This window comes from Megalobrama amblycephala, linkage group LG17 (genome assembly GCF_018812025.1).
Source record: "Megalobrama amblycephala isolate DHTTF-2021 linkage group LG17, ASM1881202v1, whole genome shotgun sequence".
Classification (NCBI taxonomy): Eukaryota; Metazoa; Chordata; class Actinopteri; order Cypriniformes; family Xenocyprididae; genus Megalobrama; species Megalobrama amblycephala.
In genome coordinates, this window is record NC_063060.1 from 26,148,175 (window position 1) to 26,175,232 (window position 27,058).

A 27,058-nucleotide genomic window follows, 5' to 3' on the forward strand; every position below is an offset into this window, starting at 1 on the left:
TGTTTTTTGAAACACTTTTAATGTGCAAAGTCATGCAATCAAAACTTATAAAAATCTCCATTTAACTCTTAATCAGCAGCAGTGAGATTTATGAATACACAAAATTGAAGCAGTCTGACAATGTACAATCTGAAACATCCCATTGAAAAATGGTTGATGAAAAAACATGAAGCACCCTTTTATCTCTTCATTTATTAGTACCTTAAGAATAATGACTGATGATAGGCATTTCATATTGTTTTAGATTAAAGTCTAATTTTTACCATACCAAGATGGTTTTCACTAGACATGCCTAGGAAGTATAAATTGTAAACCCAACATCTAAAATGATTAGAAATATAATGATCAATGCTGTGAAATTTCATAGTTGAGAGGCTTCCTTCCTTTAGCAAGAATCATGAAACTCGTTCTTGTAAACATTTGGATTGGTAACACTTTTCAAGAAGATTAAATTCATTAATGCATTATGTATCACAAACTAAATTTACAGCATTTATTAATCTAGGTTAATGTTAAGCTGGTGTTCAACGGTAATTTATGTTTGTAATACATTATTAATACATTAATTTATACAACTTGAAATGTTAACGTGTAAGTATTAGTGTTGTCAATCTATTAAAAAAAAATTAATCATGTTTTTTCTGACAATCGCAATTAAAAACTTGAGTAATATTTTTAGATTGTAATGATTTCAGTTACTCTTAAAATTAATGTATAAACAACTTGAGTGTATTTTAAATATTTGAATGGCATCTTATGAATGAGGCCAGTATCACTGGTACTGATGTCTTTTTTTTTTAAACATTAATTATAGACATTCAACATTACAGTATAACTGAAAGTCATCAATTTCAACATTTATTAGGCTTTAAAAAAATAATTTAAGTGAACTTAAAACAATCATTATAATAAATGTCATATTGTGGCCTTCCTACCTGTCTAACAGAAATATACAGAAATTGAATAAAGTTATCAAACACTTTACAGTCTACACTGCATAAATAATAAATGAAATATAGATTAATCCTTATTAAAGCTACAATTTTATGTTACCTTTGTTCTTTGATTAACAATAATGACAGACATCATAGCTCGATACTGGCGCCACGTCTTTCTGTGCACACGAGTCATTTGTGTCAGACACAACATTCACAGACAGTGCGTTCTTGTTTGTCGTGTGGCGCTTGAGTGATGTAAAAGCATTTGTAACAAGAGCATGATGATATAATGTAACGCTAGCCAAATTATGATGGAAAAAATGGATGCTGCGTTAAATATTTTTTAACGGGTTAAACTGAAAAAAAAAAATCACAAGGGTTAACACATTACGTTTGACAGCTCTACTAAGTATATTTATAACAATCTAGATTAAAAAATGCTTTAAAATATTGTTCATTGTTAGTTCATGTTAGCTACTAATGTTATCAAATTGAACCTTATTGTAAAGTGTTACCTTCAGGTCATAGGTGTGTGATGCAGTCTGGCTATTTCTAAGAATTGTCAAAGTACAAGGAATGAGGCATTTTCGCACACAAGCATCGAAATAAAAAACCAAAACAAAAAAAACAAAAAAACCACAACACACACACACACACACACACACACACACACACTCACTGGCAACATGCATATCAAGGCATTGGATTAATATGTCCATTTCAAAATGGCTCTTTTATGGCTCTTTTTGCTGTGCTCATGTGACAAACATTACAATACGAGACACACAACCACAGTCGGTGCTGATTACATTCCTTAATTTTCTATGTTAACATCCAACAATGGATGCAAAGTTAGCATCATTTGCTCCTTCATTACATCTGAAGGAAGTGTAAAATTAACATGATCACTGATCAATCGTGTATGACAAAGAGTGAAGACATGAACACGAGACGGACGTGAACGTTACTCTAAAGTTGAGCCTGAGCAAAATCTCACAGATTTAATTCTACCTCCTCCTAAAGAGAACTTTAGTTTCGAAGCAGCACTGAATATTGCCATCAGCATTTTTTCCAGCCACTTTCCTACCAGCATTGTAATTTCCAGCCAGATCCACAATGGCCTGAAGTGCTTCAGAAGACATTCAGGAATCTGAATGTAGTCACCAGCGCATCTTTTTCCTTCAGGAGTCATTGGTGTGCGAGATCTGTTTCCACAGCAGGGTCTTGAGGTTGTTGAGAATGAGCGAGTGCTCCATTTCCATCTGCTCGGCTGAACCTTTGAGAGCCATGCAGGCATACAGCTGCTTCTCCAGCTCTTCTTGTATATAGAAGGGAGCTCCTCGTAGGAGGTAATCCTTCATAGCTCTGCAGGCCCTGGCCAGGTTGGGCTGAGCCACCTCGGGCATGCATCGGTGTTCTGCGCGGTCACATGAAGTCCTACAGTCCACACCGTACACGCAGTCCTCGTCATCCTCACAGCGCTGAAGGATCATGGCCTGTTTGAAGGCCTCCTCGGCAACTACGCGCCGCCCGTCCACCAGCCTGAGGTCGTGACGATCGGTGTACCCGAAAGAACTGGCTCTCATGTCGCACATTAAGAAGCTCCCAAAGGTACCGTGGAAGATGTCTTCTATAAGTTCCAGCAAGCCGATAAAGATCTTGGCCTTGCGGGGCCAGGAAGGAGTGAACCACTGGTCCATGCTTCGCCGCATGCCCGTAGGGATCCATAGTTCCATGGGCCACGGCAGACTGAGGCCGTACAGCGGAGCGTGAGGCACACGCTCCACCATGTACAGGTCCCCGCAGAAGCCCAACAGTCTAGGTGTGTGCTCTCGGCCTTGGAGCACCACTGCCAGCAGAACCTCGTTGAGCTGCAGCAAAGCCCAAGCAGACTTGGCTTCGGGCAGAGAGATGTGGCCATCTTTATTGCTGTCGGCCACTGAAAGAATCAGGCTTACCAAACTGGGGAGGTTGGCTTGCTCTCCAACTTTCGCCTGTAGGAACAAAACAAGGAATTGACTGATTTTATGATTTCCTACAGATCCTTTCATTTTTCCTTTAAGCCAAAGCTTATAAAGGCTGCTTTCACACTAGCAATTTTGGTGCAAACCCAGGTTCGACAGTGATGTGAATGCTTTCCTACAAATGAGACTTGATACATTTATTTTGCTGTTTGCAGTGCATGTCTCATATCTGCCCACCTTTAGGAACTGATGTTCTTTGGAACTTTTGCAAAACATTCACTGCAGAAAGATGCAAGTGTTGCTCTGTGTCGACTCGTCACAAACAAAGATTCAAGATTCACAGTACAAAGGTGAGTTTTACAAAGTACCCATTTTGCTGCCTTTTCCTGTGTAGTTGTTACCTGACAGCAGGGGTAAACTAACAGCTGCCACTTTCATGACTCAATCATACCATGGTTCCAACCCCCAAAAAATACTGTAAACAAAATCCAGGGGAGGGGGGAACAATTGAACTCTGATTCGGACCAAGCGTAAAAGCAGGGATGTCCTGCTGAGTTCAGCTCAAACCTGCCCCAACACGCTTACCTGGAGGTTTCATGTAATCCTGAAGACCTTAATTAGCTGAAGCTAAACTCTTAAGATAAAGGTTCTCCAGATTCCTGATCAATGAATTTACAATTTTTTCCATGAGTTGTTTGTGATGATTGGATAAGCATGGTTAAAGGGTTAGTTTACCCAAAAATGAAATTCTTTCATTAATTACTCACCCTCATGTCATTCCACACCCGTGAGACCATCGCGACCATCACAAATATATTTTTGATGAAATCTGAGAGGTATCTTAGGTATCTTCATTAACCACCACTTTCAAGGTCCAGAAAGGTACTAAAGACATCGTTAAAATGCCGACGTGATTGCAGTGGTTCAACCTTAATTTTATGAAGTGACGAGAATACTTTTTGTGGGCAAAAACAAAACAAAAATAATGACTTTATTCAACATTATCTTCTCTTCTGTGTCATTCTCGCACACGGTTTACGTTCAGCGCTTCCAGGTTGTACGCAAGAACACCGACTCATTATTAGCCGGCTCCTGCGTCAGCATTACACATGCGTGTCGTGCTGATCACGTGACCAGCGTCTGCCAATACTGAGCCAGCGTTTTTTTTTTTTTTTTCGCACAAAAAGTATTCTAGTCACTTCATAACATTAAGGTTGAACCACTGCAGTCAAGTCGACTATTTTAACAATGTCTTTAGTACCTTTCTGGACCTTAAAAGTGGTGGTTAAATTGCTATGGAGTTGTCAGATACCTCTCGGATTTCATCAAAAGTATCTTAATTTGTGTTCCAAAGATGAACAAAGGTCTTACGAGTGTGGAATGACATGAGGGTGAGTAATTAATGAAAGAATTTCATTTTTGGGTGAACTAACCCTTTAAAATCATTTTATATAGATCCTATATATAGAGAGACTTTAGAAAAATGTTCTATAGAAATTTCCTTAACTTCCTTTATTAACTTCCTTGACATTTCCAGGCCTGGAAATCACACTTTTAAAACTTCCTCATACTACCGGGGCTGTGACAACCCTGACTGTACCTTTTAGTCCCTTTTGTGAGCAAGTTATGCAAGCAGAATGGCATGCTTGAATTTTGTGGGGAAGTGCTGCAATTCTCTAAAAGGCTGCAATGGAAATTCATCTATATTATTTATTTATATATGCATGTTATTGATCTTCTTTGTGAACAATTTATCCATGCACATTTCATGTTTAAGTAGCATTTGTAATCAAATTGTCATAACTTGATGACTTCTCTCTGATGATGAATGTCAGACTTCACCAATCATTTAGCTCGCAAGCTCGCATTTAGATCTGCTTCCATCCAATCAAGAGACGGTGAATGGAACCAAGCCCTTGCCCTACATGTTTTATTTTTCGATAATTCATTTCACTCGGATGTACGTCATAATTAGAAAGAAAAGATCTGTTGTTATGTCCATTACATTGCGACTTACATGAAAGGTGGATTATGTAACTTCAATCTGATCGTGGCTTTCTTTTAAAGAATTGAGTGCTCAAACAATGCAGACAAAGTGTTTAAAAAATAATAATAATAATAATTCTAAGTGCATTCTCTCTTTAATGCTGTGATCAGGACTTTTTAAATGTGCACTAACAATTTTCTAAAACCAAAAAAAGAAAAGTTTCCAAACCTTCAAATGACTGGCAACCATCTCTTTGAACTTCTCTACAGAGGTTCCTCGAGTGGGTTTGTCAAAAAGTGCGATCTCTTTCTTTGGCTCCAGCTCCTCTCCCAGCTCATAGTGCAGGACGTCACTCAGCTGACACTTAATGATGCCGTCCTGGTCACCCCAGCTGCCTGTATAGACCTAAGAGTAGTGGATGAACACACCGTCAGCATGACAGTACTGAGATGTATGTGGTTTTAGAGCAGAGGTGTCCATTTCTGCTCTTGGAGGGCCTCCTTCCTGCAGAGTTTAGCTCCAACACACCTGCCTGAAAGTTTTTAGTGATACTGAACACCTTGATTTGCTGGTTCAGGTGTTTAATTATGTTGCCTTCATGTGCTACTGGAAATTTCCTACTTCCCACTTCTGAAGTCGTGATTACGAGCTTGACGCATTCAAATGATTTAATGTCGGAAAGAACAGAAATCATGGAGGACACCAGGTTTAAAAATCTTATTAAAGCCAAAATTATATTTAGCATCCCACTCACTGACATTTGACAACCATACAAACATTCACTACGCTATCTAGATAGTCAGCTTGCTGACGATTCTGGAATTTCAGTCAAATACATGCTATTTTCGCTGTGTGTATAAAACATACAATACGCTTCAAATGATTATTCATGTATGTAAATATGCACTACTTAAATGACAAGACAAGGTGATTATATAAATGTATAATAAAAATAAGAAGTCAGCTGCAATCGTTCTCCCCTCCGCCATGTTTAAAGTTTATGGCCCGTCCAAATCAGTAATCAAAATTATCCTCAGCTTCCGAGTGATAAATATGACTTGAGAGGCTTTTCCTTTTTTTTTTTTCGTACTTACGATACTTCCTATAGCACGTGAAGGCAGCATTAGTGGTAGACTCTGCTGGAAGGTGGCCCTTCGGGAGCAGGATGGGACACCCCAATTTTAGGGCCTATAGTGAGTGTGGCTTCTGAATAAATTTAAAAATGCCTTTTTCTCCATGTTTTGGCCTTATGTCCACACCGAGATAATCTCTCCAAAGTGGATAAATTTGAAAACAGCATTTTCTTGTAGCATCGACAGTGAAAACTGAGGTATTTGAAAATGATGAGGTATATGCACTGGCATTGTGCTTGCTTTTCACTTTCACAGTGTTGCTAGAGATAAATGTTGTTTTGTTATCTTCACATCATATTCCTTGCAAAAATGAAAGAATAATTACTCGGTTGGAGTCCTTCAGTAAAACATGACAACTAGTTATGTTTTAGGGGCCGTTCAAGTCGCGTCTAAAACTAGGGTGACCACCCGTCCCGCTTTGCATTGTACCGCACGTCGCATATTGAGAAAATGTCCCGCATTTTCATCAGTCTGTTGGTTTTTATTTATGATATTACGAAAACGTGCATGCATTCTTTGCCTTTTTAAGAAAGCATTTTATTTATTCTTTTTGCTGCGTAGTTTTTCACCTTCGACAGAAGTAACATCCCACCTTACACAAATAGGCCTACAATAGCCGAATCCAATGGTTGAAAAGAAAGGAGCAAACACGGTCAGTAGGTTGTGACGGCTGTCAATCCAAATGTGGAGCGAGTTGGACATTGCAAAAAGACTGACGAGCACAGCAGCCTGCTGGAGAAATTAGTGATCATGTTCTCCATGTTCTACACTTGGTCGCGCGCGCGCGCCACTACTGTACTCTGGATCTGGACCAGAGCAAATAAGCGCCATTATCGTCAAATATAAAAATAAACAGCGTTATCGGTTTCAAGGTTAGTAACATACTAACTATTCATACTGTTTGTATGTTTTATAACAGAGCCTAAACAGGGTGCAAGATTGTTTTGCACAATTTTAAACGTCCACATAAGTTCCGCAGTCATAAGGCAGCAATTTCCACACACGTCTTTACTACGTGGTGAAGGTACACTCATATATGAATAAATAAAAAATAAAATAATACACGTACTCTGTGCTTAAAATGAGTCTAAAATGCAAAATAATAGTTAAAAATAGTTAAAAGATAAAACAGTTGTAATTTCTGTATACAGTAGCTAAAAACAGCTTGTGAAAATTAAAATGTTAAATTCAATAATTAAAAAAAATATTTGTTAAATGCTGTTAAATATTTATCTTCTTATAGGCCTATTTATGTTGTTTTATTTTTGTAATGTAATGTGCTTTTGTAAAGTCACACTGTTATAACATGCATACTGTTTTGAACTGCTTTTACGATTACTAATAATCGTAAAAGTTTTTTTTTTTTTTTTTTTTTGGTGAATTGTATTAAAACCAGAGCAAAAATCCTAATAATAAAACTAATTCATAATTATTAATGTAATAATAGCCTATAAGGAACCCACAACAATTAAAAACAAAAACATTAAAAAATGTAGGCTATTGTCCCTGTTTTTTAATAAATATATAATAACAAATTTGGTGATATTTTGACCACTCAAATAGGAAATGTCCCCAGTTTTTATTTCAGAAATCTGGTCACCTTATTAAAAATAGTTATCTGCCTGATGCCTGATGCCTGCTGCCTTTAGGGTCAGTGATGTTCAATTTAAATTACATGTAAAATAAAGACATGTTACATTGTGATGTAGTTTGGTGTTTTCTGGAAGGGACTGAAGAACAAAGTATTTTTATCAGCTGAAAGCCAGAATACAAATGTTTTTATTAAGCTAGATAGATATTATATAACAGCTTCAGGTTGTGTTTTAGTGTTGGTAACATGTCCCACATTGTCCCACACAAACTTAGTAATCGTCCACATTTGGTTTGTTTGATGGTGGTCACCCTATCTGAAACGTGTGGAAAATGCTGGCCGCGTTATGGATACCATATATGGAACAGTGATTGAGTGCAACCTAATAATTGAGTGCAACCAAGTGATTGTGCCAGAAGAATAGCATGAGAATATTTTGATGTCTGGTCTCTCAGTATCACCTCAGTGAGCTTTTATGCATGCACAGCAAAGTGATTTAAGCAACTTTTCAGATATTTCAATGTAGACAAGAAACTTAAAAAATGCTTAAAAATGCTAGTGTAGATGGAGTTTTGAAATGAAAGAACAGTTTAATGTGGACGTAGCCTTATTGTGTCATACCTGATTGTTTGGCTTGGTGGAGAGGCACCTTCCAAAGTATAGTGAGCTTTCTTCACACAGGCTGCTACAGGCAGATCCATCAATAATACCTTTGCTGTATTTGTCACACTGTTGGAAAAGGAAGCTCCATTTCAATAAGCATCTAAGTGACATTCTGTCGAACGAGTGGAAGCATTAATCAATAAGATGATGTGTAATGGCTTAAATACAGGAGAAACATTTTTACTACATCACCAGGGGTTGGGGGTTGGGTAGTATATGGATGTTTTTTGACTCATTTAAGGCTTAAAGTTATAGTTCACCCAAAATTCAAAGTTGTCATAATTTACTGACCCTTAAGTTATATCAAACTCATATGATATTCAAATGACATTTTTTTTAAAATACAATAGTAGTGGATGGTGAGCAGGGGCTATGAAGCTTTAAAAAAGGACATAAAAGCACCACAAAAGTACCATAAAAGGGGCTCATATGACTTTTGTGCTACAAGTCTTATGCAGACATACAATAGCTTTGTGTGTGTCAGATACGAAAATACCTCTCAAATTTCATGCACATATTCAAATAAGATAACCAGTCAACCTTCTCTTCATATTTTTTCACCATATTCAAATAAGTGCATGAGATTCATGAGCTAAGATAGATAAGTTTTTCAGTGAATAATTATTTAAATTAATAGAAAAAAAGACATCAATCATTTTAAATGCTACACATGAATTTAGGCTGTACAGTATTGTGATGGCAAATGTAATCTAAATGTGAAAATAAGTGAAATTAGCTGCACAATTAAATATCCAATATTGATCAAGGTGTATCAGGCTATATAGTCAAGTGAAACTGAAATGAATGCAACTGTCACAGAGGGCCATACTCACAATGATGCTCTTGCATTCTCGTCCTCTGCACAGCTCAGTGTAAGTAGAGTATTGCACATACACAACCCAACTGCCCACAAATACAGCAAGCCATGTGAGAAAGAGATACTTCACTCGAGTATAAGACAGGCGAACCTGAGGGAAAAGAAGCAGAAAGTAAACATAAGCCTGTGTCTCTGAACTTTAACACAGTCCAAGCTCAAAGTAAACTCAAATCCTGACTGAACACTAGAAGTCAAATATTTACTAGTAGTTTATTACTTAGTCAAATTTCAAAAAGAGGCTGAATAACATACGTCAATACATGGCATACAGACAAAAAACATCCTGCTACAACATATCCAAAGAAATACAACCATCAACAGTCCACAAACCATTTATTTTCTAACTACCAGCCAGTGGGTCAAGAAATAAGTACAGCCACAATTTGATCACACTTAACTAAAGCAAAGACAATAGTCACCTGCTACAATAATTCATTTTAATTATATTTAATTTAATTAAGTGTGACAGAAACCCTAGACTAGAGGGTGTTTTTGTTGGTTCTCTTGCACACAAGGATTTTGAACTACAAAAAGAACTGTATGAAGCTCTTTATGCCACAGAAATGAAAAGGCTGTGGTTACTACAATCACCAAAGCTTTACCATGTCACTTTGGGCTAATCAAGTTTTACAGCAGTTTAAAGTAAAAGGCTTCAGGGGTTCTCAAACATTTTGGGGCCACAGACTCCTTTTAAGTAAAGGTGCCCTAGAATTAAATATTGAATTTATATTGGCATAGTTGAATAACAAGAGTTCAGTACATAGAAAAGACATACACTGAGTTTCAAACTCCATTGTTTCCTCCTTCTTATATAAATCTCATTTGTTTAAAAGACCTCAGAAGAACAGGCGAATCTCAACATTACACCGACTGTTACGCAGCAGTCGGGGTGTACGCCCCCAATATTTGCATATGCCAGCCCAAGATCGAGGCATTAGACATGGGCAGCCAGTATTAACGTCTGGATCTGTGCACAGCAGAATCATCAGACTAGGTAAGCAAGCAAGAACAATAGCGAAAAATGGCAGATGGAGCAATAATAACTGACATGATCCATGATAACATGATATTTTTTGTGATATTTGTGAATTGTCTTTCTAAATGTTTCGTTAGCATGTTGCTAATGTACTGTTAAATGTGGTTAAAGTTACCATCGTTTCTTGCTGTATTCACGGAAACGAGAGCCGTCGCTATTTTCATTTTTAAACACTTGCAGTCTGTATAATTCATAAACACAACTTCATTCTTTATAAATCTCTCAAACAGTGTGTAATGTTAGCTTTAGCCACGCAGCACAGCCTCAAACTCATTCAGAATCAAATGTAATACATCCAAATAAATACTATACTCACATGATCTGATGCATGCATGACGAACATCTTGTAAAGATCCATTTTGAGGGTTATATTAGCTGTGTGAACTGTTTTTATGCTGTTCAAGGCAAGCGCGAGCTCCGGGGCGGGGGAGCGGGAGATTTAAAGGGGCCGCAACCTATATATCGGTGCATAGTTAATGATGGCCCAAAATAGGCAGTTAAAAAAAATGAATGGGGTATTTTGAGCTAAAACTTCACAGACACATTCAGGGGACACCTTAGACTTATATTACATCTTTTAAAAGAGGTTCTAGGGCACCTTTAAGTAACCCCAAAGTGAATGTGGGTAGGAGTAATGAACACAATATGCTTGTTTTATTGGTGCAAATGCTCCCCATATGTAAATATGTACATTTCAATAATACAACATTTTCCAGAAAATAAGTTGCACTTCAGTAGTTGTACCAGGTCAAATGTAAAGTTGTTGAGAGAAATAAATTGCGTCACTGTATCATTTGCATTTTATTATTACATTCAAAAATAATGTAAAATACTGATAAATAAAACAAAATGTTTCCAAACATTATAAACATGCATTTTATTTCCCCTCACTCAACAAATCCTTTAAATTTAACAGAATTCAGAACAAAACAAGTATGAAAATAATAGTAGCCTATAAAATAAAAGAATAAATACAAAAAATAATAGTGGCATTCATTACAAAAAACATTTATTTTACACCCTAAACTAATTTATTTAAAGCAAAACTGAAACTGGCACTGGGCTCCTCTCTCATTCGCCACAAACCCAAATGTTTCCATATTTGCATATATTTTGATTCTAATCTATTATTTATTATGTAAACAAAGATTTGTACTTCACTCGTGTCCCAATATCCATGTAAAACAGCATCCTTCATATGCGCAAAGAATTGTTTGGAATAACACAATGTGATGGTAAGGCGGTGGTCATGCTGACAATTTAAACTGAGCTGAATACATTTTTCTATGTTTGGATGACTGCATTTTTAGTTTGATAATGAATGGGCTGTGATATCCAGTTAGAAATGCTAGAACTGATATGTTATTTGGTGCAACATATGTCATTTAATAGCAGACACTTGTAGCTAATAATCACATTTTGAACGCACTGGTTTAAAAGAACTGATACAGGAACCATTCCCGGTCTCCACCTTACTTTTGATCAATGTGTCCTTGCTAAATATACGTATGAAATAAGAAAAATCTTACTGACCCCAAACATCTGAACAATAGTGTGTACATTATTAGGTATATTAAAAGGTATATTAGTCGGCTAATAGAGCCAAATATATCAAAAATAGGTCAAATCAATTACCTAATTACTTAGCAAATGCTGTAAATCATTATAAATCTAGAGGTCAAGTATAAAGGCAAGGCAATTATATTATTTATATAGCATATTTCATTGACAATTGGTAATTAGTTGGTGTAGGTGTTTATAGGCTCTATTTTTAGGTACACACTAAATCTGCATGCTACATATTATGCCATTTTCATGCCAGGGTGGGCCTGGGTGAAAGTACCTGCAATATGGTACAGTTGTGGCCTAATGGTAAGAGAGTCGGACTTGTAACCCGAAAATTGCGGGTTCAGTCTCAGTACCGGCAGGAAATGTAGGTGGGGGGAGTGAATGAACAGTGCTATCTTGCATCTTCCACTCTCACTACCCACAACTGCCCTTGAGCAAGGAACCTAACCCCCAATTGCTCCCCGGGTGCAAAAATGGCTGCCCACTGCTCCAGCACAAATTCCGCATATGGGACAGCATACTTGGCTACACGTCACTTTCAGTTTTGATATCTGTGGGTGTATACATGCACACTGTAGCTGTATGTACTGGAGGTCCATATAAATGAAGTGGGGCAAAGCTTAATGTGCTCTTTTTGTTAGTAATAATTCATTGCTTTAGACGTTTGAGATGTCTATTCTTGGTGCAATGTCTAAATTCTGTGCGTTTGCTGTTAGGAGATTCCACAAGGAGGTGCTATTAAAGCACATCTGGACAGTGAATTGATTACAGGCAATTATAGTTCATACCTATCCATGATCTAAGACATACAGCTCTTAAAATAAGACACTAAATGTGTTTAAAGTGCAAGAAATGACTTGCTTTGTTTTTTCTGGTCCAGCACAGCAACACTGACTCAACCAATGGTGCAAGTTTGGGACGACTACTTGTTGACCAATATTACTTTTGCAATTCTGTTTGGTGCTACTAGTGGCACAGAAATTATTACACACTTCAGCTTTAAGAACGTGACTCATGAAGTAGTAGAAGACACATTATGTGGGCTTGAGGTACTGCTTCTGTAATACAACAGCAAGCTCAGATTTTATTTCCTTCCATAACTCAGAAATCCCAGTCACACTTTATAGGAGAAAACTGCAAAGAAGCTGGTAGGTAAATACTGGTTTCCTTCAGACATGATTACAGGTTAGTTTCCCAGAAGGACTCAGTCTTTGAAAGTCCAAATTAGATTTGTCTGAAATGTTCTCCCTTGTGACTCATATATCATTCAAACTCTCATAATTACTCTCACATGCTGATTGAAGATCCAGACAATACAGTCCTCGCATCACTTTAAGCTAGGACTTAACATTTCTTATTTTTTAATCTTTAAACTGTTGATAGTATTTTGATAAGACAGTTTGAGACAGTAAGCGAGGGATAGGAGATTGGATCGGGGAAGGAACACCTCTGAAGCGCTGTTGCAGCACGTCAAACTTGCCGGTTTATAAGTGCTTTTCATTACAATTTTGGGAAAGTGATTTGCACCCGTTGCCTTCGCAAATGCACATTATAAGTGACCCAAACTCAGAGTACATGCTCTGAGCTATTTGGATCCGACAGGACTTGGAATTTCTGATATCGGGGGGTATTCCAGAAACCAAGGTTAACTTAGCATCACATACACTCTGAACTTTCAGTTCATTAAACCAAACCTTGCATACTCTGGGTATGCTGGTTCCAAAAACGTGACTGGGAGTAAGTTCAGTCAACCCAAAGTATGATCACAGTGAAGCACAACAGAGCACTGAATTCAGCACAGTCACACCATGGAAACGAACACTAAGAAGAAGGTGCCATACTTCTTTTGTTTAATGTCAATTTACGTTCTTATCGCATATCACCACCTACTGGGCAGTTGTGCAATTATTTTGTTAATCTTCAGTTTTTTATTACTGTGAACAAGAATTATATTGTTTGTTGATGATAGGCTAAATATATTAGTTAAAAAATGATTGACTTAAGTAAAAAACAGTATGTGCTTGCAAAGATATGGCTGTACAAGTGTTTATGTTTAGCCATTTTACTTCCACCTTTATTGTAACATCACATATGCAAAATCACTCATCAATAAGGCATGAAAAGGGCTCTGAATACCTCTAAAGTAAACTAACCCTGTAACATAATCTGGTCCAGAGCAGGTTATATTCATAGAGTAAGTTGCTATGGCTACTTGCATAGCCTGAAGGATTAGTTCACTTTGAAATAAATGTAAATTACCCCAAGCTTTACTCACCCTCAAGCCATCCTAAGTGTATATGACTTTCATCTTTCTGATGAACATAATTGCAGAAATATTAATAAATATCCTGACGCATCCAAGCTTTATAATGGCGGTGATAGGGTGCAATGAGTATGAGCTGAACAAAGTGCTTCCATCCACATCCATCCATCATAATTATGTGCTCCACATGGCTCCGGAGTGTTAATAAAGGCCTTCTGAAGCGAAACGATATGTTTGTGTAAAATAAATATCCATATTTACAAGTTATGAAGTAAAATATCGAGCTTCCGCCAGACCGCCTTCTGTATACAAGTTACGAAGAAAGTGTAAACTGGCGTCGCGTCAATTACACCTTTTCCTTAAGTTGAATAGGGAAGGCGCATGACGCAGCATAAGCTTTGTGAACTGCAAGAGTTTTACACTTTCTGCGTACGCTGAATACGGAAGGCGGTCTGGTGGAAGCTCGATATTCGACTTCATAACTTGTTTAAATATGGATATTTTTTTTTTACACAAACGCATCTCTTCGCTTCAAAAGGCCCTTATTAACACTCCGGAGCCGTGTGGAGCACATATTTATGATGGATGGATGTGGATGGAAGCACTTTGTTCAGCTCATACTCATTGAACCCTATCACTGCCATTATAAAGCTTGGATGCGTCAGGATATTTTTTAATATTTCTCCGATTGTCTTAGTCAGAAACAAGAAAGTCATATATACCTAGGATGGCTTGAGGTTGAGTAAAGCTTGGGCTAATTTTCATTTCAAAGTGAACTAATCCTTTTTTGAGTTTATCCACATACTTATCCGTAAACCAGGTATGTTGCATAACCTGCTTTCTGGAATGCCCCTCCCCTCTAATACCATACACAAAACAGTTTTCTCCTTATTAAGAGAGTCAACAGCAAAAGTATGTCATCTAATAATGTTCAGACACTGTGGAAGCCTCCCTTCCCCCTCCCTTTGTATTAAACAACCTGTAGCGTCACTTTACAAACATCCTGTTTTAAGGCTGAGAAGTTGCTACATAGCTTCAAATCCTTTTGAAAAGAAGCAATCATGTTCAGCATATGAACTTGTACAAAAGAAGTCCAGGAAAATCTCCAGGAAAAACTCCATCCAGATGTGTAATCATGACGAGATGAATGTGTGGCAATAAACTGAGGAAAATGTCAGATTCCCCGAACACATGTCTCAATAGAGCTTGTTTCAGACTAGGCTCCTTGCTGCCAAATCACGCTAGTCTGGGTTTTATGGAGTAGATAGGTCACTGAGGACTATGAGGGTGGTGTCCAAGCATAGAGCCGCAAATCTGCGAGTCTGCGACCAGCCCAAACCTCCACATTACTATGTATAGCGTTTCCTCTAAACCTTCGCAAGCACTATTCAGTGTGAAAAGAAGTTCAGCAAACTGCTGTCTGGCTGCTGAAATGGCTTAATTAACTGCTTTGGCTTACAAGCAGCTTCAGCCCTGAACAATTATCTCAGGAGAAGTTATTTCACACATAAATGTAGCCCTGGGCCCATTTTCAGAAATCAATCTGACAGCCCTATACAGAGCCAGTCTGCCAGTCTGACACAATGCTAAGGAGAATACTTTAAGACAAACCTTTCGTTTTCAAAATGAGCGTTCTTCATGCCATCTATGCTCACGTTTTCAAAAATAAAGAGTCCCATCCTATACTAGACTATTCTTTCACTAAAATAGTGAGGGTAAAGATAATTGATTACTTCGGGCTGTCAAAATAGCTTAAAAACTCAATTTAAAATCTATACTTGAAAATTACTAATATTCAAATTATAATTATGCATAATTTAAGTTAGGGGAAAAAAGCTTTTGGCTTGTATCCTGATTCCACAAGAGGGAGCAATGAGCAAAATATTAATGCACCACATTAAATAAATTCAATAAAGTGCATAATGTTTAAACTAACGTTTATAAATCAAATATAATTTCGTAAATTGCATTAACAATTATGAACAAAACAACATACGATGTGATATGTATTGCGATTTTTAAGAATTGTGATTCTACAAGTATTGTGATTCGATATTGCAATGTATTGAATTGAATTTGTGAAGCGTTTTGCTTTCTTTGAAGCGCTGGGTAGTTTCACATCACTTTTTTGCGTCTGCTTGAGAGGGATATTACGTCATGTGACATGCATAGATAATGACACATTTCGCCCTCTGTTGGAACAAAAGTGTGTAACTTCTGTCCACCTTGTCTATAAGCAGGGACTAAAATAAAGTAATTTTATTTGAATTAATATAAATTCTGGAATAAACAAAAGAAACACAATAGTTTGGTGAATCATTTGTTTCTAACAGCCCTAGCATGTAACGGTCAAAGATGTCCGTCTAGCGCTTGTTTATGTAGAAAACAATGGGAAAGCAGCACAGAAAATGTATTCTGTAAACGGCTTGGTTGTAGTTTTGATGTCACCAAGAAGCTTCTCTAAATAACCTACACAACTGACTGCAAACTGGCATTCAGAACTGCCTCCATTCAGTTAGCAACGCCCAAATTCCTACGATCCAATCAATTCCCGAAGGATATTATCAAGTCCCGCCTTACATTTTTTACTCATTCCAGATGCCGTTTCACTCGGATATACGTCACAACAGGGAAGAAAAGACTACTGCAACTACCATTTCATGCCGACTTTATTCGTTTCATGTTGGTCCGTTCACAACAAGGACGATAACATTTATGATATTATCATAATAGCAAAGAAGAATGATAGTGTTGGAATCACATTCAGAAACATTTTTTTCCCAGCTGATGAAGAATAAAGACACTGACAAACAATCAGAATTTACACTAATTTTTTAAAAGCTTTTGAAGTGGCACAAGCACATGATAAACAAGCATATGTTAATCAAAGGTTAAAGGTTAATCTGCCTCCAATGGCCAGAAAACCTCTGGTGTTTCATGAGGAATGTAGTCCCTAATAAGTGACTTCAAACTTGCATTCAGACTTTTTCTTAAAAAAAAAAAAAAACACCATCTAATCAATTCCCGAATCCCAATGGATAAAATCATCTCCTGGTGTACATTATATTTTCTTGTTGAATATCCTGTATATATAATTTTTTCAATTTAATTGAATTCATTCTGACTGATGAATCCGTACGTAGTGTTCACATAAACGCTAATGTGCTGATGTGCACATGTGTGTCACAAGCTTCAAATCAGAATTAAAGTTCTGACATGAGCACACAGCACAAATATACAGAGTTTCTGCTGTTTGCACATACAATTTTCCTACATTTCTTCTTTGTTTTAAAGAGAAAAGTTAATATTTGGATCATTGACAAATAAAGTGTTTGTTTTTAATCTTTTCAAAAACTGATGTAATGCATTTTTTGAGTCACGAACAAAGTGTTAAATTCATTTTTTGACTTTTTATGTCAGGCAGTACAACCAAATAGTTGTACCACCTGACATGGAAAGTGTACCAACCTACCCATACTTAAAATTATCAGTTTTTACCAGTATTTCAGAGAGATCTACAAACCTTTTCACTGCCACAAGGATCAGTTGGGGTCCTCTAGACGATGCATTATGATGTATACTGTTATTACCTTGTCAATTCATAATAACAGTGCCATGTTTGCAGTTGTGCCACTGCCATCCTGACAGTCAAATTGCCAGACAAAAGTTTTTCAATTATCTTTAAAACTACTGATATAAAATTTGTTTATGAAAGTCTTTAGTTCAGACACCATTTTAAACAGTTTTCTTGTCTGTTCATTTGTTCGGACAGTTGCACCACCTGACATTTAGGGGTTTAAGACAACCAAATGTAAAATAATGTATTATTTAAATGTGCTAAAAATTAATTTGAACTAAACAGGCTTTATAGAATAAAGTGATATGTGTCATGAATTTATAAAAATCATTTGAAGAGGAAATAATGCACTTGGACACAAAAATATGCCATGTCATGGACCCATTTATCCATTTCGGGTCGTAGTTAGGAGACAACGAGCACATGAACCGTTGTGCCGTGCTGCCTATATTTATCAAGCAGTAAAAACGTCCCCCTCCTGTGCCCACAACAAGGCGTCTGTGGTTGAGAGTCCCAAACGAGGACTGGTGGGACATTGTCCTTCTCCACTTCACAGAAGACGAGTTGAAGGAGAATTTTAGAATGTCATTTATGACACTTCACTTAACAGCTCGTTCTACGTGTCATACGTCATTTTGCCATTTCAAAGTTATTGCACATGCGCAGTACTTTCCAGTTTCGGGTTTCAGTCTGATCAAGTGTTTACATGACCTCTCGATCGGATTAGACCACCTCTTACAATTCAAATGAAATTAATCGGATTTGGCCAATTCATTCCGTTTGACATGGTTACATGTAACTCTGCTAGTAATCCGATTACAATCGGATTAGGGTCCATGTAAACGCATCTAGTGGTCCATCACACCATCAACACCAGAACAATCTGATTCCACATGCTCCCTGTTCCTAATGTGTTTTCATGAATATTTCTGCTGAACGGCCTGCTGCTTTCCAGACTAGAGTCAGCATTCCTACATGGAAGCACCAGCTCTGGCACTGTCAGCACAGAGCTCAAGTCAATTCATCTTTCTGCTTATTCCTTCTGATGTGATTCACTCAACCACACACACCTTAATTTTCTTGTTTTTAGAACAGCTGTGAAGTGTCATGAGTTATGAGAAACTCTACTTCCACATAAATTCACTTCAGTTGTGTGCTAAAACATTCATCATTGTAAGCACTGTCAGAAATAAAGTTTTTATTAAGGATATGACCCCTGGAATTAATTTTTATGTTGAGGACATTTTTATTAAACATATAAAAGATTGTCCATTTATCAGATTCTTCAAATTTAGTATAAATTTAAATCTATTTACTTTGTTAGCACACATAGTCTCGTGGTGAATAATTAATCTGTCCAAGTTAATCCACAGAAAACCTTCGAAATCTTTAGTCAAATTTCTGAAAATTTGCTTCCCCACATGAATGGTGTTCCTTCTCTGATGATATCAGTTTGACGGCTTGGGAATATCCCTAACCACGTCCCTCCAACCGCCAGTCTGCTGTGAGCTTTACGATGCCCTTAAAGGGATAGTTCACCAAAAAAAAATTTAAAATTTGCTTTTAGCTCAAACCGTAGTCCTTGGTGATTCATATAATGCAAGTCAACGGCTACCGACACTTTGAGGGTCAAAAAAAACATTACAGGGAAAACAAAATTAATACCTGTGGCTCCTGACGATACATTGGCGTCTTATGAAGCGAAACGATCGGTCAGTGAAAGAAACTGAACATTATTTACAACATAACTACCTGTAATCCACAGCCTCTGCAAACATTCCTGAGCGCATTCATTGCAGTCTGGAGCGTGAGCTTCCCGTCACATAATGACGTATGTGCGGGAGCAAAGTTGTATTTGTATCTTGTAAACTGGTATCAAGTTAAACTTGTATTGTCCATCAAAATCGTACTTACTTGTGCTTATCCTGGAACCTATATATGAGTGATTCAGGAAGAATACATTTTCACAGATTCCCAACATTTGAGCTCTCCGCATACATTAGGGTTGGGCTGACAGACGATCGCCAATGGCATACACTCTTCCGCCGGAACTAGACTCACATATGGCCGGAAGCCAGTGATTACAGTTTAAAAAGTTATAAATATGGATATTTTTCTTACAAAAACAATCGCTTCACGTCAGAAGGCCTTTATTAACCCTCCGGAGCCATATGGATTACATTCTGGATGGATGGATGGACTTTTGTGGTCTTCGAAATCGAAGGTACCATTCACACCGATTATAAAGCTTGGAAGAGCCAGGATATTTTCTAATATATCTCTGATTGCGTTTGGCTGAAAATAGAAAGTCATATACACCTAGGATGGCTTGAGGGTACGTAAACTGTGGGATACTTTTCATTTTTGAGTGAACTATCCCTTTAAAAACACTTTTTTAAACAAAATGATTGTGTACAATGGTTTGTAAAATGTAACCCAAATTCCAGACAAATACTCACTAAGCATTTGCAGAGCACACGGTCCTGAGTCTACAGTAAAATATCAATCTTGATAGTTAATATTTTAACTCCACAATGAATACACCGATCAGGCATAACATTACGACCACCTTCCTAATATTGTGTTGGTCCCCCTTTTGCTGCCAAAACAGCCCTGACACGTTGAGGCATGGACTCCACTAGACCCCTGAAGGTGTGCTGTGGTGTCTGGCACCAAGATGTTAGCAGCAGATCCTTTAAGTTGCAAGGTGGGGCCTCCATGGATCGGACTTGTTTGTTCAATACATCCCACAGATGCTCGACTGGATTGAGATCTGGGGAATTTGGAGGCCAAGTCAACACCTTAAACTCGTTGTGGTCCTCAAAGCATTCCTGATCCATTTTTGCTTTATGGCAGGGCACATTATCCTGCTGAAAGAGGCCACAGCCACCAGGGAATACAGTTTCCATGAAAGGGTGTACGATACATGATCTGCAACAATACTTAAGTAGGTGGTACGTGTCAAAGTAACATCCACATGGATGGCAGGACCCAAGGTTTCCCAGCAGAACATTGCCCAAAGCTTCACACTGCTTCCGCCGGCTTGCCTTCTTCCCATAGTGCATCCTGGTGCCATGTGTTCCCCAGGTAAGTGACACACACGCACCCGGCCATCATCCACGTGATGTAAAAGAAAACGTGATTCATCAGACCAGGCCACCTTATTTCATTTCTCCGTGGTCCAGTTCTGATGCTCACATGCCCACCGTTGCTGCTTTTGGCGGTGGACAGGGGTCAGCATGGACACCCTGACTGGTCTGCAGCTATGCAGCCCCATACACAACATATTGTGTATGTACTTATGTATTGTGACACCTTTCTATCAGAACCAGCATTAACTTCTTGAGCAATTTGAGCTACAGTAGCTCATCTGTTTGATTGGACTACACGGGTCAGCCTTCGCTCCTCACGTGCATCAATGTGCCTTGGCCGCCCATGTCCCTGTCGCCGGTTCACCACTGTTCCTTCCTTGGACCACTTTTGATAGATACTGACCACTGCAGACCGGGAACACCCCACAAGAGCTGCAGTTTTGGAGATGCTCTGACCCAGTTTTCTAGCCATCACAATTTGGCCCTTGTCAAACTCGCTCAAATTCTTACCCTTGCCCATTTTCCTGCTTCTAACACAACTTTGAGAACAAAATATTCACTTGCTGTCTAATATATCCCACCCACTAACAGGTGTCGTGATGAAGAGATAATCAGTGTTATTCACTTCACCTGTCAGTGCTCATAATGGTATGCCTGATCGATGTATATGGGTCAATTGTTACTGTATTTTTCACAAAAAGTAATAATCTTTGCATCTGTCATTCCAGTAATTCCACCATTTTAAAGCCATTTGACCATGTGCACTAATTCCTTTCACATATAGTTTGCTATCTTAAATGTTTATATGAATACATCTAGTTTACATATGAACCATAAACAATTATTCACAACCGTTGCACATGTGTGCTGTAAGCCTGGCTTGTTTAAGCTCCTTAGTCCTGTTGTGGAGTTGTACAGGCTGATATGGCACCACACAGACCGTTTTAACTTCGTCCAGTGAAGGGGATTAATCTCACAGCAGAGCAGCTCATGGCAACCGAGTCCTCTCAAGGGTAAATGGAGAAATTATTTCCATAAATATGAAGTAAGAATTCCCTAACCAAATGTCTTTGACATAAAAACATATTTTGAAACTGCTGTCCCGTGTTCAAAAGCGAGAGTTGCTGTCACAGGGGTCGTTGATCAAGAGCTGACAAAATCAAAGCAGATTAGAGCAGCAGCTGCGCTGCGATTTTACCTCGTTAAAAACAAAATATATAAATTAAAATTATGAAAAAATTATCTCGACCTTAAAGGATCTCATCCACACTACTGCGAAAACACATCCTCACCAAGCGTTCGCTGAGATAATAGTATTTCAGCATATATAAATATATATACATTTGCAAAAGGATTGTTACCTGAAAGTGGTAAGTCTTTGAAAGCCAGGCCCGTGAAAACAGACCCCTCGCCATTGCAGAAATGGATCATCTCAAAGACTGTGGGATATCTAGAGCAGAGTCTCCATATGGCGAATAAGAAAATGAAATAATCTCCAGCGAACTTCAAGTTTACGTGACGCGTACGGTGCTCACGGCCAGCCGATATCCGTGCATATTATTAGACTTGCCCGAAGGGTACTGTGTAAATGTATGCGATATTTTAAGAATTCATGTTATTCGATTCGTCAGGGTTGGTATCCAGCGGCTAACACTTTCAAGTGCAGCTGTTTTAAAGCAGCGAGACAGCGGCATGTCAAGGGCGCAGGCGTACACAATTTGTGCCGACCTAATGTAGGGCTAGTGCTTTTTTCTTGAGCGAGCTGCCTGTGCGTGCGTCATGTTTACTGGCGCCCTCTGTTGAACACCATGCACATAATACGTTTTGGGAGGTATCATTAAAATTCAAACACCCTACAGTCATAAATGCTAAAAATACAACATGCAATACATAAACATGTACAATTAATGTGTTAGCATGTCTATATATTGTTTGTTGTTATTAGCCTACTGTATAGGATATTGGTCTGAGCCCGAAGTTAGCTAATGGAAATCTAGATCTGAATTATATATTATTTTGGGAAAAATTCTTAGTTTGGCTTGCTTTAATTTTGTGGGGGCATTTTTTGTAAACTATTTCAGATTTGTTTTTGTTATCTTGAATGTATGCTATGTGCTATATGGTGTGTTCATTGGAAATCAATACTCGAAACCATGGTCAGCAGCGGTGGCTGGTGGCAAGACAGCAACGTATTAATAAAATCATATTAAAAAAGAACATCACACACCTGACGAAAAACTTCTGGACCTTTCTAAGGACACAGCCAAACGACCAAAACAACATAAAAGTTATAATAGAAAAATGAAATGTGTTTGCTACACTGTAAAAAATGTTCGTAATCACAACATTTTTTCTTTTGTCAAATCAACTTAAATAATTAACGTGGTTCAGATAACATAATATTTTGAGTTTCTGTTGATTAAACCAATTGCCTTCATTGTATTAACTCAAATTTTTAATTTCAATGAACTCAGGCAACCAGGTAACTTACTTTTTTAATTTAAACCAACAATTCTTTTTTACAGTGTACATGAATTATTTACAATATTTCACGATTTCTAGTATGTGTACAGGCTTTACATCTTTATTTCAATGTTGTAATTAGCAATTAATTTACCTGTGAAGCAGATTTGTAACGTGACGTGATTAATAAAATTTTCTTAAGGGTCAAAAACATTTTTCTAATGGCATAGAAGACAGCATTTTTTAGTAAGTTATAATAGTTATTCAAATTAATGCACAGCATAGACTAATGTCCCTCAAGAATAAATATCTCTTGAGAAAAACTGGCTGTCTAAACTTATAATATTATTTTCAATTTAATTTTTTTTAAGTTATTATTATTATTTTAAATGATTATTGTCCCTGGTTCAAAAGGGGAGCTGGCACAGTATTGCATCTGCGATATGATACGATGCAATCTAATCCTGTTTACATGAAATAAGCCTGCTCCCGAGCAGGTTTGAGCTTATGGAATAGCTGCTATGACAGCAACTCCGGGATGAGCTTCGAAGAACATAATCCTTGATCATGTCAAATTGTCAACAGTAAAATCCAGATAACTGAGTAATCTACCTTGGCCCCAGGGTTAATCAAAGATACACTATGGCCCTCTAGTGGTTTAAAATCAAAACTGCATGCATTTTTTTGCAAGAACATTGTTTTTGTTGTGCTTTAGCTCTGCATGACTGTTAGAGAGCTACATATGGCAGTTTATCTGTTCAATAAAATACCTTACTTGTTGAGTAATAAAAACACCACGTCGCTTTTACAGCATTTCAGATCCCTCAGCTCTCACCATCACTGAAAAGCCAGTCGAAGAATTTCACTTTTCCAGGTGCCACAAAGTAACTATGTCACCATGACGAAAGTTTGGTCATCAGATTACTGCTACATTCACACCATGTTATAATTACAGAGGTCTCGAGATGACAACACGTGACGTTTTATTCAGAGCTGTTCCAAGTACAGGTCTCTGCAGGACAGTAACAGGAGTTACCAGATCAGTGGGCGAGGCCATAAACAGAGGGGTGTTTCTGAGAGCGTTACCTGATTTGCCCACATCAGAGTGTGGGTAGGGTTTAGGGATGGGGTCGGGTGAAGGGGATCATTTTCATTGCATGATTTATAAACACCCACCAGTTTGAAAACACCCACAAATTCAGAAACGCCCACTTTTGCTCTGCAGAGACCTCATACTCAGCTGTTCTTGGATTGGGAATTATGCATTTCTATGGCACCACTATCAATGCCTAAATTAATCTGCAACGGTCAGGTGGTACAACAGTCACATGTTACAAGTAGGAGCTCTCAGAAAACTATCTTACAAGTTGTTTTTATGAGCTCTGTGAGGACATGAATGCTTTTTACAATTTGAAATCACATAATTGCGGTAATTACAACATAGAGTGAGCGTACCTTATGTTGCAGTTACGTAACAATCATGTATTTCTGTTAGCAGGAGCATCGCTTTTTTTTAAATAAAAAACATGATTCTACAGAGGTTCAAGATTTAGCGTGCTCATTCATTGTGACAACAAACCTGTGCCACTCCCACACCATACATGCATCGAAGGCTGTGTCCCAATTCAGAGGCATGTCCAGCCTTGAAAAGCTTAAGCCTTGAGAATGATTCATTTAGAGACCTTTGACCAAAGCTGGTTCACACTTGTCTGGCTATCACCAGACCAAGCTCAATTTAAAATTGAACATTGGTCTGGGGAGTCTGTATGTATTTTCTACTGCACAAGAGGCGTGATCAACGAGCATTATTCATGCAATTGGATAGTCCTTCAACCAATCAGATCAACGATCCGGGTGACGTACTTTGCAGAGCGACGCGAAAACTCCAGACAGGTTTAGTTTGTATTGGTTTGTAGCATTGATCAGCGGTTTGCAGAAGCAGCAATGGCATCGAGCGATGTTTGCAGGTTGTGCAAAAAAAAAAAAACATGAAAGTGAGTGGTATTTACACCCACTCAAGCGATTTGTTTGCTAAACTAAAGAAGTCATTCAGCACGGTTCACGGGTAGATCAGATAGAGTTTGCAATCGGTGTGTAACAATCATATCTCACTTGAAACACGATCTGCTTGCCGTCGCTTCTCTATCGCCATCGTTTATACCCGCCAATAGCGAGCAAGGTGGATAAGCCAGTCTGTGATTGGTTCCCGCAAAAGTGTAACAGAAGCAGTAGAAATGTATGTACGGGTTTGTTTCCGGGCGAAATCAAATCGCCGGCAGATCAGGCTGGGTTTACCCAGTCTAGGTTCACACCACTAAAGAGGACTAGGAGTGACTCTTAAATAAAATGTATAATTGATCAATTTAATAATTCAAACATAAAATGGAAATAAATTAATACACTTATTCAGTTCATGTTTTAAAATTAATATATGACTAAATTAATCATTTTAAATTGAAAAGGCACATTAGAAACAAGTTAATTATTTATCTGCTTTCAAAACAAACAAACAAACCAAAAGTTTTCAAAACTGCCCAATGTAAAGATTATTTTGATAACTTTCATCAAAAGCATGGTAGCCTAGTACAATGCACCATTTGTATTCCTGGCATGCGAGGCTCGGCCTCAATGGAGAGGCCACCATAGAGGTGCATAACTCCACATCCAACAGCTCAGCACAGCACTGCCATACAATGATACAGTACTATATGTAAAAGTTGTTTATGAACGGTCTTTACAGGTCTAAAATATTTTTATTCATAAAAATCTAATTTGCATAATCAGTTCAAGCAATTCATCTTTCATCTCTCCAGGCTGTTGATTAATGACACACAGCCTGCACCCTGCATATTGTAATATCTTTGTAAATAAGCAATAAGATTGTCATCTGTTTACCATGCATGTTTTTAAGAAAGCTGGTGGTGCTATATCGCATGTTAGCCTTTTTTTTTTAGGGTTTTAGTTTATAAACATATTAAATGTTGCCTTTTAGTCAATATTATAGTCAAACAGTAAAAAAAAAAAAAAATTGTATTTCTTACACTGAAAAATATTCCAATTAGCAGTTTTGCAATGAATGATTAAAAAGGAAATGTGAAGCTCCTGGACTTAAGTCAAATGTATAATCCATATAGAATTAAGTTAAATTGTTCAATATGAAAGAGTCATTGACATAATGTTATTTTTTGGTTGTTGTTTTTTTTTTTTTTTTTAAATCCAAATTACAATAAAATGCAGTTCATATCAGATAACTTTTTGAAATTAATTAAAAGTAGGCTAATTTTTTTTTGTTTTTTTGTGGTACTTAACCAAAATGTCTTGGTATAAACTGACCAGTGATTTTTTTTAAAGTGTCATTAAAGGGATAGTTCACCCAAAAATGAAAATTCTGTCATACTCACCCTCAAGTAGTTCCAAACCTGTATGAATTTCTTTGTTCTGCTGAACACAAAAAGGAAGACATTTTGATGAAAGTTTGTATCCAGGCCACTTTGGGGCACCATTGACTTTCTATAGTAGGAAAAGAAATACTATGGCAGTCAGTGGTGCCCCAGAACTGTCACATTCTTCAAAATATCTTCTTTTGTGTTCAACAGAACAAAGAAATTTATACAGGTCTGGAACAACTTGAGGGTGAGTAAATGGTGACAGAATTTTTGGGTGAACTAACCCTTTAATGGAAAACATTAAAACAGAGAGGACTTCACCCAAATAAAACATCTAAATATTCATAGCTCAAATTTTTAAATATCATCGATGTTTACATTTTATCATGAATTTTTACATTTTAAAAAATAGGCCTAATGATTAACTTGCACTGTAGGCTATGTGGTCAAATAATTTTAGTGCTTTTTCATTCTTGACATTCAAATTTATCTAAATCTAAATTTAGTTTTTTTTTAAAG

At 37.5% G+C, this 27,058-nt stretch overlaps 2 protein-coding genes across 4 annotated transcripts in view; one reads left to right on the forward strand and one right to left on the reverse strand.

Moving 5' to 3' along the window:
- On the reverse strand, nucleotides 1-22,487 carry dipk1aa (divergent protein kinase domain 1Aa). Its single transcript, XM_048162453.1, has 5 exons — nucleotides 22,052-22,487; nucleotides 9,110-9,244; nucleotides 8,235-8,342; nucleotides 5,118-5,294; nucleotides 1-2,932 (listed from the first exon to the last, which is right to left on the reverse strand). The coding sequence occupies exons 1-5, from the start codon at nucleotides 22,103-22,105 to the stop codon at nucleotides 2,120-2,122; spliced, it is 1,287 nt and encodes a 428-aa protein (XP_048018410.1). The 5' UTR covers nucleotides 22,106-22,487; the 3' UTR covers nucleotides 1-2,119.
- The window catches only part of mtf2 (metal response element binding transcription factor 2), a 21,110-nt gene continuing 15,633 nt past the window's right edge, over nucleotides 21,582-27,058 (forward strand). The window contains exon 1 of one of the 3 annotated variants that reach the window (XM_048162440.1): nucleotides 21,582-21,703. In XM_048162440.1, coding sequence (XP_048018397.1) covers nucleotides 21,681-21,703 — 23 coding nt within the window. In that variant the 5' untranslated portion in view covers nucleotides 21,582-21,680. The remainder of the gene's footprint in view (nucleotides 21,704-27,058) is intronic. The other 2 variants (XM_048162438.1, XM_048162441.1) reach the window with 2 other exon arrangements.

Excerpts from the sequence above, each read along its gene's own strand:
- dipk1aa (XM_048162453.1), bottom strand. The coding sequence starts at position 22,105 with ATGGCGAGGGGTCTGTTTTCACGGGCCTGGCTTTCAAAGACTTACCAC. Across the intron at positions 8,343-9,109 it reads GAGAATGCAAGAGCATCATT|TGTGACAAATACAGCAAAGG; the intron begins GTGAGTATGGCC and ends CTTTTCCAACAG. Across the intron at positions 5,295-8,234 it reads CCACCAAGCCAAACAATCAG|GTCTATACAGGCAGCTGGGG; the intron begins GTATGACACAAT and ends CACTACTCTTAG.